The sequence below is a fragment of the Zootoca vivipara genome, chromosome 13 (genome assembly GCF_963506605.1).
Source record: "Zootoca vivipara chromosome 13, rZooViv1.1, whole genome shotgun sequence".
Lineage (NCBI taxonomy): Eukaryota > Metazoa > Chordata > Lepidosauria > Squamata > Lacertidae > Zootoca > Zootoca vivipara.
The window spans coordinates 51,915,590-51,932,004 of NC_083288.1; the positions used below are offsets into that span (position 1 = coordinate 51,915,590).

Sequence of the window (16,415 nt, forward strand, 5' to 3'; positions counted from 1 at the left end):
AAAAATCCAACAGCGCTTTCCCATAGAAAGTCACGCAAAACGGATTAATCCGTTCCAGACTTTTAAAAACAACCCCTAAAACAGCAATCTGACTTGGATTTTACTATATAACGAGATCATGGATCCATAAAATGAAAGCAATAAGCAATGAACAAAGAGCCACACAAATCTAAACACAAAATAAGTAGCAAAAACAGACAGACCTCAGCGTGACACTCAAAACGGAGCACGTTCGGCTTCCGAAAAAGGTTCGCAAACTGGAACACGTACTTCCGGGTTTGCAGTGTTTGGGTTCCAAGTTTGAAGTACCACTGTACTTCAAAGTCAACGCAGTTTGCCATAAGGACAAAGCAATAAAGTTATCGGTAGAAACCACGAGAAAGGAAAACGTTCCGGAAATAGACAATGATGACAAGGTGCGCCCCCTTTCTTTGTGAAATGTTTCTCTTTATTTGCTTTGGAAGAGGCCGAGCGGCCTGGCACGCCCGTGGGCTCCATGCTGGCTCGCTCTTCGTCCCGGCGACTCAGCCGTTCATCTCGCACACCCAGTTGTAGCGGCGGCTGCAGCTCTCGTCACTCCAAAGCCCGTCGCGGTAGAGGTGAGCGCAGTGGGCCGGGTGGTACGGCATCTGGATGGAGAAGTTGTCTGGTTCCCCGGGCCGCCAGTCTCTGCAACGAGAGCGAGAGGAAGGAAGGAAAAGTGGCACCCTGAGCAAAACCGCTGCACATTTTCAATGCTCCCGCGAAGGTTCAGATCAGATCAGAGAGCCACATGCAACAAAAAATAATATTTGGAATATACTGGACCCCATCACAGTGGTACCTCGCAAGACGAAAGCCCTGCAAGAAGAATTTTTCGCAAGACGAATGCGTCTTGTGATCCGATGGTGACTCGCAAGACGAATTCATTTTGCGAAAAATTCATCTTGCGAATCTCGGTTTCCCATAGGAATGCATTGAAATTTAATTAATGTGTTCCTGTGGGCAAAAAAAAAAAAAAGAAATTTCAATGCATTCCTATGGGAAACCGCGATGTGCAAGACGAATTTTTCGCAAAACAAATTGACTCGTGGAATGAATTAAATTCGTCTTGCGAGGCACCACTGTACGTTTGTTTTTTAAAAAAAGGGCTGTCTAAGGTATTGAACTGCTGGAGATGCAATAGGGATATTGCTTCTCTAAAACGTATGTTTTTTCATTGTCCTATATTGAAAGATTTCTGGCAGGAGGGAACTGAAACCATCAACAGGACGGTACAGAAGAACCTCACATTTACAAAGCAAAATATCCTCTTGAATTATATACCCAGCACATGGAACCTTACAAAAGGACACTGCGTGTGGGCTCTCCGTGCCCTTAACCACGGGAAAAGGACTGACACTGATAACATCCATAAAAGGGTGTCATATAGAGGAGGGAGAAAGGTTGTTTTCTGCTGCTCCAGAGAAGTGGACACGGAGCAATGGATTCAAGCTACAAGAAAGAAGATTCCACCTCAACATTAGGAAGAACTTCCTGGCAGTAAGAGCTGTTCGGCAGTGGAATTTGCTGCCAAGGAGTGCGGTGGAGTCTCCTTCTTTGGAGGTCTTTAAGCAGAGACTTGACAGGCATATGTCAAGAATGCTTTGGTGGTGTTTCCTGCTTGGCAGGGGGTTGGACTGGATGGCCCTTGGGGTCTCTTCCAACTCTACGAATCTATGATTCTAATTTATATCCCTTATTTTCCTATGCCCGAGGCAGTCATTGCCCACAAAAAGTATATGTAATATGAAAAGCTAAAAACACCTAAGAGATAATGGTTAAAAAGCAATTAAGCCATAGAAAAGTCTAAAAAGCCCAGGGTGCAAATTTTGTCAGCAAACTTTTTCAGCAGGGGGCCGGTCCACTATCCCTCAGAACTTGTGGGGGGCCGGACTATATTTTGGGGGGGGGATGAATGAATTCCTATGCCCCACAAATAACCCAGAGATGCACTTTAAATAAAAGAACACATTCTACTCATGTAAAAACATGCTGATTCCCGGACCGTCCACGGGCCAGCTTTAGAAGACGATTGGGCCGCATCCGGCCCCCGGGCCTTAGTTTGGGAACCCCCTGTTCTAGAGGCTAGGGTGGCCCATGGACCAGAAGTGATGTGTTTGGCGATAGTACCACCCCACTTTGGGCAACTGCCCTTCGAAGGGCGAAGCTTCAGGCAAGCAAGGCCACCTGCCGTGGAACGTCCCCGAGAAAACTGGCAGTCTAGGGCGTCGCGAGGCTGCCGCTCTATGGTTTTGCCAGAGCATCCTGCGAGTTTTGGGGCTCGGAGGGGCACTGGGCACCAGAAGGGCAAGGGGTCAAACTCACATTCTGCGGATGGTGTAGGCCGTCCCGTCCACCCACTTCCAGACGCCGCTAGCCATGGACAAGCCGATCCAGGTGTTCCGGGGTTTCGTGAGCTGGGCCACAAATTGCTGGCGAGAGAGAGAGGAGGCAGGGCAGAAGAAAAAAATGGTGTCACTGGGGGCATATCGCGGTTTTAGTTGGCGTTATTAAATGCATTTCTTAGGGCTCGTACATAGTTCCTTCTGTGCTTCCCAGGAAAACCCCATTGATTTAGCATTGGATCGGAACAAACATCCGTTGCATTTTCCACGGTTTGCTGTTTGTCCCAATGCAGCAGCAATTATTATTATTATTATTATTATTATTATTATTATTATTATTATTATTTCTTATTTATACCCCGCCCATTTGGCTTGGTTTCCCCAGCCATTCTGGCCAGCTCCCAACAGAAAACACAATAAAATTTCCAACATTAAAAACGGCTGCCTTCAGATGTCTTCTAAAAAGTCAGATAGTTGCTTGTTTCCTTGACATCTGGTGGGAGGGCGTTCCACAGGGCAGGCGCCACCACCGAGAAGGCCCTCTGCCTGGTTCCCTGTAACCTCACTTCTCGCAGGGAGAGAACCGCTAGAAGACCCTCGGAGCTGGACCTCTGTGTCCGGGCTGAACAATGGGGGAGGAGACGCTCCTTCAGGTCTACTGGGCCGAGGCCGTTTAGGGCTTTCAAGGTGAGCAGCAACACTTTGAATTGTGCTCGGAAACGTCCTGGGAGCCAATGGAGGTCTTATATGGTCTCGGCGGCCACTCCCAGTCACCAGTCTAGCTGCCGCATTCTGGATTAGTTGCAGTTTCCAGGTCACCTTCAAAGGTGTTTCCCCCGCCTACAGTTCCCCGCATCTCTCAGGCCAACCTACCTGCTCCAGGTAGCTGGTGATGATGACCAGGTGGGCGTCTTTATCTTCGCAGTCGAGCTTGGCTTCGTCCCAAGACTTGTCCGTTTTGGAGAGCCAGTAGCAGCTGCTCTTAAATGGGAGCCAACCTTTGAGGCAACAGTGGCTTCCCACTGTTTTTTTTTTGGGGGGGGGTAAAGAATGACAGAGAGGTCAAACTCTGATCCGCACACTGCCTTACGAAAAAGAGTCGGCTGGCGAAGATCACTCTGAGTATTTGCAAGATATTCCTTCTGTGGTTCCCCCTGTGGGATAGCTGGTAAAAACTTCACAGAACCATGAAATCGTATACAATAGTCCAGGCATCCCCAAACTGCAGCCTTCCAGATGTTTTGGCCTACAACTCCCATGATCCCTAGCTAACAGGACCAGTGGTTGGGGAAGATGGGAATTATAGTCCAAAACATCTGGAGGGCCGAAGTTTGGGGATGCCTGCAATAGTCCCTTGGTTCTCGAACTTAATCCGTTCCGGAAGTCCATTCCAAAACCAAAGCGTTCCAAAAGCGAGGCGCGCTTTCCCATAGAAAGTCATGCAAAACAGATTTATCCGTTCCAGACTTTTAAAAACAACCCCTAAGACAGCAATTTAACATGAATTTTACTATCTAACGAGATCATGGATCCATAAAATGAAAGCAGTAATCAATGTACTGTACTATAAAATAAATAGAACAGTATTGTAGATGATAAAAATAAAAAATAAATAAATTCTTAGCTGCACTGATCATAGTCCTTGTTTTGCTGGGGGGGGGGGGGCTTTTTTATCCATTTCCGCAGTCACACAATCATCGGGGGGAGCTGAACTGGGTTCCACACAGTCACAAAAACACGTTAACCAAAGAAGCCTCAAAAACAAAAATGCAAAATAAATAGCAAAAACAAAAGCGCCAAATACAGTGGTACTTTTGTTCTTGAACTTAATCCATTCCGGAAGTCCGTTTGACTTCCAAAATGTTCAAAAACCAGCTTCTGATTGGTGCAGGCGCCCCGGAAACAATAGCCGACAGCCGCATTGGACGTTCGGCTTCCGGAAAAGGTTTGAAAACCGGAACACTTACTCCCGGGTTTTCTGTGTTTGGGAACCAAGGTACCACTGTAGTTGGAAGGGACCCCAAGGCTCATCTAGTCCAACCCCCCTCTGCAATGTAAGAATCTCAGCTACAGCATCCCTGACAGAATCGCTTAAAATGACCACCAAGGAAGGAGAGGGAGACCGTTCCACTGTCGAACAGCTCTAAATGTAAGGAAGTCCTTCCTGATGTTTAGTCGGAATCTCCTTTCTTGTCACTTGAAGCCATGGGTTCGGGTCTTGCCCACCAGAGCAGGAGAATCCAAGCTTGCTCCAGGGGGGCAGACCTTGAGATATTTAAAAGGTGCCTATCCTATCTCCTCTCAGTCTCCTCTTTTCCAGGCTAAACATCCCCAGCTCCCTCAACCGTTCCTCATCAGGCTTGGTTTCCAGACCCTTGATCATCTTAGTCTCCCTCCTCTGCACACCATCCATTTTGTCCATCTCCTTTTTAAATTGTGCTGCCCAGAACTGGACAGAGAACTAGGTCATTTGGAGTATTTGCAAGACAGGTTCCCCAATATATGCTCTAATCCACTGAAGAAGCTACTTCCTATTATTATTATTATTATTATTATTATTATTATTATTATTATTATTATTTCGTACCGCCCTTCATCCGAGGATGACAGGGCAATTTGCAATATAAATACACAGAAATGCACACTTTATGACCTGGAGACGTTGAGAATTATTGCATGAGCTACCTTTCCACAGTTATACCCCCCCTTCTCCAAGCAGACGCTTGAGTGCTGCTCCCCAATTAATTCCTGACCTGTCTTGTTGCTTTTAATGCTCTCCACTTCGCAATTGTGGGTCCGCATGCTGGTCCGCAGTTTAGAGATCTGCTCCTGGAAGTGGGTCTTCACTGGATCAGGCGAAAGGGAAATGAGGGTCATTCAATATGATTCTCCTTGAGACCCCCTCCCTCAATAAATCTTCAAGGACTGACCGTTTTCTAAGCAAAGGGCTTTTTAAGAGGGCTATGCTGTTTTTGTTACCTGTAGTTTAATAGATCTGTTTTCTCACGCCGTTTTCATTCTGTTATGGCTTAATTGCTTTTTAACCATTATCTCCTAGGTGTTTTTAGCTTTTCGTATTACATATACTTTTTGTAGGCAATGTCTACCTCGGGCATAGGAAAATGAGGGATATAAATTAGAATCATAGAATCATAGAGTTGGAAGAGACCACAAGAGGCCATCCAGTCCAACCCCCTGCCAAGCAGGAAACACCATCAAAGCATTTCTGACAGATGGCTGTCAAGCCTCCGCTTAAAGACCTCCAAAGAAGGAGACTCCACCACACTCCTTGGCAGCAAATTCCACTGCCGAACAGCTCTTACTGTCAGGATGTTCTTCCTAATGTTTAGGTGGAATCTTCTTTCTTGTAGTTTGAATCCATTGCTCTGTGTCCGCTTCTCTGGAGCAGCAGAAAACAACCTTTCTCCCTCCTCTGTATGACATCATTTCATATATTTGAACATGGCTATTATATCACCCCTTAACCTTCTCTTCTCCAGGCTAAACATACCCAGCTCCCTAAACTGTTCCTCATAAGGCATCGTTTCCAGGCCTTTGACCATTTTGGTTGCCCTCTTCTGGACACGTTCCAGATTGTCAGTAGGCTATCCTTCTTGATAGGATACAGCCTGCTCTAAATCCAGCTGCAACCAGCACCTCCCCTCACACGGGGGGGGGGGGAACCTCACATCTGTCTCACATCTGCTTCTGCGCGGACCCACCTTCCTTCGCCTCCTCGGTCAGGTTTTGCAACATATGTTCAATCTTCACCAGCTGTTTCAAATCCTCTGCCTCTAGAACCAGCAGAAAGAGGTGAGGTCGGGGGAAAATGGTTTGGGGACAATGCCGGATTTACGTATAAGCTAAACAAGCTATAGCTTAGGGCCCCACTCTCTTGGGGGGTCCCCAAAAAAGTTGAATAAAAAAACTGGATGTACATTTCCAAAATATAAGATAAAAACCAAATAAAATAAAACCTACATACAGCAACAGTGTTTTGTGTTGTGTAGGCTCCTAGGATGTAAGTCATGGGCCCCGCCTGCTAGCCTGCTCCCTAAAGCAGTGGTTCCCAACAGGTGGTCCGCGGACCCCCAGGGGGGTCCGCAAGATGCTATTAGAATAAAAAATATATTAAATATATTTCGTATGATAACAGATTTTTTGTTTTGGCCGCTTCCTGCATGAGCAGAGTCTAGCGCAAAACTAGAATTAGATAGAGGCAGTAGTTCTGCTGTATGCCGTTAGGTGGCGCTTTACAAACACTACTGTTTTGCAAAGAGGCAGCGCGCGCATTCTACTAACGCTCACCTCCCCAAGATGCTTTGCGCGCGTCGGCTTCATTTGTGCGCTACTGCGCAGGTACCCTGTCTTCTCCATTCCCCTCCCTCCTCCCTGGACTCTTATAAAAATGGGGGTCCTTGTCACAATAGCGGCTCGATGAGGGGTCCTCGAGAAAATTTTGTTGGAAACCCCTGCCCTAAAGTCAATCTGATAAATAGATAAATAGGTACCGCTCTGGCGGGAAAGTAAACGGTGTTTCCGTGTGGCTGCTCTGGTTCGCCAGAAGCGGCTTTGTCATGTTATTGCTGTTTTAGGGGTTGTCTGGAACGGATCAATCTGTTACCATGAAGGTTGCCCAGCCACCCAGTCAGCCCTCTCCTCCTCCCTCAGCCCCTTTCCCTTTTCCTCGCGGAGGCTCCGGAAAGATGAAAAACAAATAAAACAAAAGCTACCTGCAGCAACAGGGTTTTGCGTTGTGTAGGCTCCCAGGATGTAAGTCATGGGCCCCGCCTGCTAGCCTGCTCCCTAAAATATCACGGGTTTGCTCCTTTCTATATACAGCGGTATCTTGGTTCTCGGACTTAATCCGTTCCGGAAGTCCGTTACGAAACCAAAGAGTTCCCGAAACCAAGGCGCGCTTTCCCACAGAAAGTAATGCGAAACAGATTGATCCGTTCCAGACAACCCCTAAAACAGCAATAATTTTAAGTTCAAGCTTTAAACTTGGAAACTTGGAGGGTTATTTGGTGGAATACGCTTGGAAAGAAGACCTGTTTCCTGGACTCACCCTTTTTTTTCAGATCGGCCAGCTCCGCCGAGACTGTGCGGTTGACGCCCTTCAAAGTCTCCTCCATCCCTCTCAATTCGTCGACAGATTTCCGACCTGGGGAGAGGGAGCAGCATTCGAAACTCCCATTCTTCTAGGCGCCTTTGGCTTTTTAAATATATTTTTAATTAATTTTTCATTAATAACAATCCAATGTGAGTCACGGCGATACAATTCCAAATCGTAATCGTTCTAGGCGCTTTTTACGACAGGGAATTTCATCCAGAGCGATCAGTTTCTGAGCTCTGGGCAAGATAGTGCACCTAATATTTCAGATTAAAACTGCAGAGTGGAAGGAAAGGAGGACCTTTTTCTGCCTCCCCACTTCCAGCTACTCTCTGAAGACTGGGGAAGAGACCCTCTTCAGAAATATTTGGGGGGTGGGCAGGGGAAAGACTAGACCATGTGAACATAATATTTTAGCTGCCGTTCATTTGTTTTCAGCTTTGTATTCTTGTTATTGAAAAAGCGCGGCTAGGCATTCTGTTGTTGTGCCTGTTATTATTATTATTATTATTATTATTATTATTATTATTATTATTATTATTAATATCCCGCCTATCTGGCTGGGTTTCCCCAGCCACTCTGGGCGGCTTCCAACAAAATACACAATAAAACATCAAACATTAAAAACTTCCCTAAACAGGGCTGCCTTCAGATGCCTTCTAAAAGTCAGAGAGTTGTTTATTTCCTTGACATCTGATGGGAGGGCGTTCCACAGGGCAGGTGCCACCACCGAGAAGGCCCTCTGCCTGGTTCCCTGTAACCTCACTTCTCGCAGGGAGGGAACTGCCAGAAGGCCCTTGGCGCTGGACCTCAGTGTCAGGGCAGAACGATGGGGGTGGAGATGCTCCTTCAGGTATACTGGACCGGGGCCGTTTAGGGCTTTCAAGGTCAGCACCAACACCTTTCCGTATCCTCGCACAATTGTGGACTCGACAACTGGCTGTCGCACGGGGGGTCCCACCCTGTTTTGTTTTGTTTTTGCTTCCCTCTTTGCCACACCCGCACCCAAGGGAGCTCAACATCTCACCCGCCGAGCCACTCACCCGTTAAGCCGAACACGGCGACAGCAATGGTGAAGATGCAGACGAGTCCCAGCAAGACGAACACCAGGCGGTGGCCAGGGCAGACACGCTGTCCCCAGGAGTCCGAGGGGCGCAGGCCGAATCCTGCAGGGATTAAGAAGCCTTTTCACCCTTTTACTGTCTTCCCACCTTGCCTGCTTGCACTCTTGTAAAACATGGGTTGGCAAACTAAGGCCCGGGGGCCGGATGTGGCCCAATCGCCTTCTCAATCCGGCCCACGGATGGTCCGGGAATCAGCATGTTTTTACATGAGTAGAATGTGTCCTTTGATTTAAAATGCATCTCTGGATTATTTGTGGCGCATAGGAATTCGTTCATTTTTTTTTCCTTCCGAAATATAGACCGCCCCCCTGCAAGGTCTGAGGGACAGTGGACCAGCCCCCTGCTGAAAACGTTTGCTGACCCCTGTCCTAGTATTTCAGAGTTGGAAGGGTCCCCCAAGGGTCATCTAGACCAACCCCAGGCCACACAGGAATTGCAGCTGAAGAATCCCTGAGAGGTGACCATCCAAACTCTGAGCTAATCTACACCGGTCAGTTAAAACATTAACAATGCGTTATAGGCAGCGCTCTTGCTTTTGGACAGCGTTTAGCTCAGCCGCAAAAAAGAGCTGTCCTCTGACCCTAAAGGGTTAACTTTTGGTGACTCCCCAGTGTGTTGAGGAGCCTGTCATTGGAATTGTAAATGACAGGCTCCTCAATGTGGCAGCAGAGGGCGCTATAGTGCAGCGATGTCAATGGGAAATTGCATTGAGAGCCACAATAGTTTTTTTTAAAGCGTTTTTTACAGAACAGTGTAGATCCAGCCTCAGTCTAAGGTCCCACGCAGAAGGAGAGCCCTGCATCTTTGCCAACGAAGCTTTGAAGATGGGGTCTTTATCCCAGTACTGAAACGAAATCTTCCATTGTTTCTGAATGTCGGTGTTGTTATTATATACGGAATTGGTTTATAGATGGAACTGGTTTTCTTCTTTTTATATTAACCTGTAATATATATATATATATTGTTAACCTGTAATATATATATATATATATACTGTATGCTGTTTTTGCACCTGTTTTGAGGTTAAAATCATAGAATTGTAGGGATGGAAGAGAACTCCAGGCATCACAGCTAAAAAGTGGGACACACACACGGGTTTATTTTATTTTTTGCAAGGAGCTAAAACTGCAGCCGCTTGCCCTTCTCCTACTGCTTGCAGAAGCTAAACTATGATTTGCCTTAGTGTTACATGAGAACTCAGGCTTGCGATTTTCCACTCTTAAAAAAAACCATGAGTGGTATAAAGTCTTATTTACAGTTTGTGGTTTATTCCGGGAGAGGTACTAAACACGGGTTTGGATGTAACACTAAGCCGAACAATGGCTTAGGCGCTGGCTTCACAGCAAGAATAAGAATCATAGAATCATAGAGTTGGAAGAGACCACAAGGGCCATCCAGTCCAACCCCCTGCCAAGCAGGAAACACCATCAAAGCATTCTTGACATATGCCTGTCAAGCCTCCGCTTAAAGACCTCCAAAGAAGGAGACTCCACCACACTCCTTGGTAGCAAATTCCACTGCCGAACAGCTCTTACTGTCAGGAAGTTCTTCCTAAGAGAGGAATGAAGCAGCTGTGATTTTTTGGGGGGATACAATTTATTAATTTTATAATAAGGGGGGGGAACCAAAAAGAACATCATAATCAAAAATTTAACTCATACATCTTAATTGACTTCCCTCCACTCCCCCTCCTGGTTCCATTATTTTATCCTTATTCATGCACGTCTATAGAATCCTATACAGTATGCGTAACAGTCCAATTTTAAAATCATATTCCATGTTGTTACAAGTGACCTTTAAAAGTTCGACTCGTGCCGAAGGTTAGGCTGATGAGAGAAGCAGGGACTCTCTCATATCACCCCCAAGCGAGTTTCTTTCCTTTCTTTCTTTTTGAAAATTTATTTGAGTTTTTCAGATTGAAATTTTGCAATGGCATATGTACATGCAGTATAGAAACAAGATTCCACAGAATCTCCTGGGCTTCCCTCCTCCCCTTTGTGGGTCCTTTTGTTATTTATTATTATTATTATTATTATTATTATTATTATTATTATTATTATTATTTATACCCCACCCATCTGGCTGGGTTTCCCCAGCCACTCTGGGCAGCTTCCAACAGAATATTAAAACACAATAATCTATTAAACATTAAAAGCTTCCCTAAACAGGGCTGCCTTCAATTAGCCCTTTCCTCCTGCATTTTTTATAATAATCCAAATCTTTTACACCAGGGGTGGCCAACTTCCAAGAGACTGTGATCTACTTTCAGAATTAAAATCTGGCAGTGATCTACCCCCATTTTGGGGGGTTCGGCTCAAAGTTGTTGAGCTTTTTTAGGGAGAAAGAAAGGGGGGTGACCAGATTTGGTAACCTTTTTGGGGGGAGCACTGCGCAAATACTTTTCTTACGGGGGGACAACAGAAACTTTTAGAGATTTCTTGGGAGAGAGTTCCATAAAAGCACTCACAATACTGTACGCCGCACAAACTCCTTTGTCATTTGTTAAATATGAAAATGCAGATTCACACAAATAAGTAGAACCAAAACATGAGTGTAAAATTTCACTGCATCTTCTCAAATTTCTGGAAATTTCTGTCTGGGCACAAACTTCCAGAATGATTCTTCTTCTGCACGGGCCCTCAGAAAAATGTCATTTTTCAGAGTTAATATCTCATTTTCAAAGATATTTTCTACCGGCCATGCCTGTTTTACACCTTCATTACGTCTAAAGTTCACCATTAAACGACATGGGTTATTCCAATCCTGCTTACGATTTTAATTGTTTACAATGGTTTTTAAGATAGATTATAAATTTTCCCCATTCCTTATTAAAACCCTCCCCCCCCAGTGAGTTTCAAGGCCAAGTGGGGAGCAACTGAACCCTGATCTCTCTCAAGTCTGATAATAATAATAATAATAATAATAATAATAATAATAATAATAATAATAATAATAATAATTTCATTGTTATAACCCTCCCTGGGATCTTGTAGCGAATGGCTGGATTGATTGAGCAACTGATTTCATAGAATTTAGGAACTGCTTGATTTAAAAAAACAAACAAACCTCAAGGCGGTTTACAAACAAAAACCAAAAAGATTTTTTTTAAAAAAATGCAAATTAAAAATTAGCAACAAGAATTTAAAACTTTTGAAAACAGATTAAAACTTGCATCCACTTTCTAAAGTCCTGGGTAGGTTTCCCTGGATAATAATATTTTTAGCAGGCGCCGATCAAGTTCCCACCTGATATCAATAGGCGGGGAGTTCCAAAGGTGCCGCCGCACTAAAAGATTGGTTTCTTACAGAAGTGGAATGGGTTTTTATGTGGCGCCTGGAACGGCGGCAGCCGCCTCGACCGAAGCCATCGCCTGGGCGCATTCGGGGTAAGAAATATGCTAAAACAAACAAGATGAGGCTTTGTGAAAGACGGAGATGGGGGATGGGGAGAGACACCTACCTCCGCTGCTCAGGTCCTCCTCCTTGTCCTCCATTTTTGGGGATCTAGTGGCTTGGCAACGCTGGATCACTCTGGTTCAGAGAGGGCACGAGAACCTGGAACCAGAAGGAACCGGGGTGGGATTTTGAAGGCAAAAATCCTGCCCCCCGGCAACATAAATCCTGGCTATGCCAATGCTTTCAAAGTAGTGGATATATCTGAGTTTATACAATAGATCCCAGAAGTCAGAGGTCTGTCCAGCTCTCTCCCAGAGGAGCCCGTGAGTTGATTTAGGCCAGATATTGGCAGAGCAAAGTCCAAAAGCACTGCCTTCAAATTGGGAATTTCCTCATCATCAGAAACACAGATTTTTAAAATACACAGATTATTAAACACATCCTCAATCATTAACACAGGCTCCCCTTTTTTAAAAAAAAAAATGAACGAAATAAACAGGCACCAGTCTTTGGGGTGGTGGTTTAACACCCAAAAAGAAAAAGTAGGGTGCTAATTGCAGCCTTCAGATTAAATGTATTTCATCGAAATTAGCTTCCAAATAGCCCAGGGTGCGATTCAGCAGACTTAGCAACCCACAATCAATTTTAATTTTTTTGCATTTGAAAAGCATTATTTCAGCCGGGGGGGGGGGGGGGGGAAACCCTGAGGTCTCAATTTGACACGAATTCTGGCTTATTTGCACTAACCTGGCGCTAACGTTTAAGTCAAAACATTGCCTATTGATGACCACAATTTTCTGATATCGACACACTGGAATTTCCAAATGGGGTGGGGGAAAGCTGGTTTAGTGCAGAACCCTACAGTTGGTGACGACACCTCAAAATTTAACACTCCAAATTATTGCTCTAAAGAGAAAACAAAACTGAGCTACGAACTATTTCCTGGTGGGGAAAAGAACACCCCAAAGTGACGGCAATGTTAATGCTCCTGTTTGATTTACCAATATGGGCAAATGGATTGGTTTCAGACCCAGATATTTTCCACCCTGCTAGGAGTCGCCTGGAGAACATCCTAAGAACTTAAGAGCATGAGAAGAGCTCTGCAGGATCAGGCCAGTGGCCCACCTAGTCCAGCATCCTGTTCTCACAGTGGCCAACCAGCATGCCCATCGTGGGAAAACCCACAAGCAGAATTCGAACACAAGATCCGCTCTCCCTTCTTGTGGTTTCCAGCAACTGGGATTCGGAAGCATCGGACGCAGAGCATAGGCATTCTGGCTAGCAGCCACCAATAGCCCTCTCCTCCTCCATTAATTCTCTTTTAAAGCCATCACTGCCTCCTGTGGCAGGGAGTTCCACAGTTCGACTCTGCGCTGAGGATGCCCTGAATCTGCCAACATTCAGCTTCCTTGCAAGGCCAGCATATTAATGTTATATACAGACCTCTTTTCACGTCCCCTTTCACTCCAAGCTTTTCTCCAAACTCAGAAATCCCAAATGTTGCAACCTTTCCTCCCCAGGAGGTCGCGCCTCAGCTCCCCCCCCCACTTCCTTTTCAGAAAACCCACAAGCGGAGATAAATTCTCGAGCTGGATGCATGGGGGGGGGGGACACAACGATCCATTTCTCCCGAGTGCGTCCAGATTTTTTGAACCAATCAATGTTTCTACAGCTCCGGCAAATGAATCATTACCTCCTCAAAAGGACCGACAGGCAGCCCTTTGGATTGGCTCCCAAAGGTAGTTGAAGTGTAGAGCCGGGAGGTACCCCAGGGGTCATCTAGTCCAACCCCGTGCTGTTGCAGGATTTCCCCCAGTCAATTAAAGACAGACACGGGTTCAACGAGGAAGGTCCAATTTTTTTACTGCGTAGGGCTCCAGTGAGATGTATCTGAAAAGACTGGAAGCCGCTGGGGGCTGCTTTCGTCGTGAAAGACTATAAAATCTCCTACAGGATTATTTCAGCATACGAAATGAGGAACCTCTCTTCTCAAGCAGGCAAAAAGAAAAAGCGGAACTATACCCATGCAGGCAAGAGAAACAGAACTTTTGTAACTCCCCCCCCCCTTCCTGTCCTGTATGCTCCAAACTGCAAGCATGTGCAGATTTCTTGTTGAAACTGTGAGCATTTTCACCCCTCCCATTCTGAAAATCTGGTGATATCTGCTGTTGGGAGGGAACAGTTAGGAATTGTTACTTTGTTGTTTTTCATTCCTGACTCTGCTCTCTGCTATGTGCTGTGTGCAGTTTAATATCTTCTGTAGACAAGATGGCTAAGTGAGAGGCTGTAACACTCACAAAGCCAGATCTGTAAATATGCAGTAGTTAATAGAAATAAATGAGGAATGTTTTGAAACCTCTACAAATGCTTCTGCTGTTTACTGCTGATTTGGTGCTCATAAAGCCCAGTTATGAGTCCATGATTCCCGGGTGTATGCTGAAGGTGTTCCAGACGTCCTGCCCAGGCATAGGGGCCTAAGAAGACCTGGACAGATCCTGGCATTTACCCACATATGGTAGCAGGCGGATGGTTGCTGGTAGCAGACTGGTGGTTGCAGATGGCTATTGATGGTTGGATAATTGGATGTTTCTGATCCATTTCCATCTGATGCTGCACATCGGAGTTGAGCTGTGAGCTGAAGCTGTTTTTCAAGCTGCTGTTTGATTTACAGAAAGGTATGTTGCTGGCTGCCAGGAAGACAGCAGAGACGCTTTTCCAGTTTGCCTGTTAATTGTGCTGAGTGGGGAGAGAAGTTGCTGAGAGAGTCAAGAGTATTTGGGGTGCATGAAGGGAAGTGTCTTGCTGTTAACTAAACACAGGCATGGCTTCTGCACATTCTGGCCAGATGTCTCTATCTTTTCCTCTCCTTACACCAGAGACCTATCCTACATGGCAGGTCAAAATGAAAGCACTTTTACAAAGGGAAAAGCTTTACCATATTATAGAAGATGACCCCCCTAATGAGGATGATGATGGATGGCCAGCGTGGCATGAGGCAGACATGAGAGCCAGGGGGACAATTATTCTGAGTGTCCAGGACCAGTTGTTGGTCAACTTGGAGAACCAGCAGACTGCACGGGCTGTTTGGAATAAACTTCGAGATATGCATCTAAGACAAAATGCAGGATCCAGTGTGCTTTTCTTTAAAAAGCTGTGTAGGCTGGAATTGCAGAAAGATGGTGATTTGCCCAGCCATCTAGCCCAATTAAAACGTCTCAGACAGGATCTTGTCCAGCGAGACTTAAATATTTCAGAAGCTGTTTTTGCAATGCTTATCATAAACAGTTTGGATGAATCTTATGATGCTGTAGCTGCTCAATTGTCGTCTTTGCCCAATGACCGTCTAACAGAAGATTATGTGTCTAGCGTGCTCTTGAATGAGTGGGATCGCAGACAGACTGCTAGAGAAAGCAGGGACAAGGCTGTTGGAAATGCCTACAAGCCTTCAACAGGGGAAAGTGAAAGTGTTGCAAAAGCTCTTAAAATGCGCCGCTGTTTTTCTTGCGGAGAGGTCGGCCATTTTAAAAATCAGTGTAAAAACTCTTCAAAGAAGAAGGGCAACTTCAAAGGCAAAGGGGGAGGAGGCCGAAAACCCCAAGGGCCAGCTGCATCAAAGGCTTTGATTTCACGCAGTTCTAATCAACTCACACGTTCTGTTTTTGTTGTCGACTCAGGAGCCACAAGGCACGTGGCCAATGATAAAAATCTCTTTCTTCATCTTGAGAAACAGGGAGGAGCAATTCATCAAGCGGATGGAACGACTATTAAAAGTTTGGCTCAGGGAACGGTTTCTTTGCAGAGCCTTAATGCAACAGTTAAAAATGTTATGTATGCTCCTCATTTGCAGGATAATCTCTTGAGTGTTTCTCAGCTAGACGCTCAAGGATTTAAAGTGGTGTTTGCAAACTCTCGGTGTGAAATTCTTCGAGACAACAAACTCATTCTTTATGCTAAGTGTGTTGATGGTTTATATGTATTGCCTTTTGTTACAGGTACAGCTGCTGGAGCAACTAAAGAAACTGAAAAGGCGTGCTGTAATATATCAGTAGATAAGAATGAGAAATTGCATAACCATTGTATTCATGATTATCATCGTTTGTTTGGTCATTTGCATTTCCAGGCAGTAGGTAAAATGCAAAATATGGTTGAGGGCATGAAAGTTCAAAAGTGTCCTTATCATATGAAATGTGTCTCATGTGCAGAGAACAAAATTAAGCAAGCTCCCAAAGGTACAAAATCTGGGAGGGAGGTTAAGAAACCTTATGAGATTGTGCATGCAGACTTGGTTGGACCTCTAGCGCTCTCTAGAGGAAACTCATGTTATTTTTTGGTTCTGATAGATGCCTATTCTAGATATGTTTGGGTCTATATGTTACAAAAGAAGTCTGAAGCCTTCTCTAAGTTTCAAAAATTTTGT

The 16,415-nt window shown here is 45.2% G+C and overlaps 1 protein-coding gene across 3 annotated transcripts; it reads right to left on the bottom strand.

The window, feature by feature from the left end:
• Positions 1-406: 406 nt before the first annotated feature.
• On the bottom strand, positions 407-13,898 carry LOC118095022 (asialoglycoprotein receptor 1). Of its 3 annotated transcripts, none has more exons than XM_060281937.1 (9): positions 13,692-13,898; positions 12,063-12,157; positions 8,523-8,645; positions 7,435-7,530; positions 6,089-6,160; positions 5,120-5,212; positions 3,240-3,388; positions 2,347-2,453; positions 407-669 (listed from the first exon to the last, which is right to left on the bottom strand). In XM_060281937.1, the coding sequence occupies exons 2-9, from the start codon at positions 12,094-12,096 to the stop codon at positions 525-527; spliced, it is 819 nt and encodes a 272-aa protein (XP_060137920.1). In that variant the 5' UTR covers positions 12,097-12,157; positions 13,692-13,898; the 3' UTR covers positions 407-524. The 3 variants fall into 3 exon arrangements, with proteins under 3 accessions (XP_060137920.1, XP_060137919.1, XP_060137918.1); XM_060281936.1 differs by lacking the exon at positions 13,692-13,898 and adding an exon at positions 13,440-13,607 and having other exon boundaries at positions 12,063-12,156; XM_060281935.1 differs by lacking the exon at positions 13,692-13,898 and having other exon boundaries at positions 408-669; positions 12,063-12,438.
• Between the last annotated feature and the right edge of the window lie 2,517 nt (positions 13,899-16,415).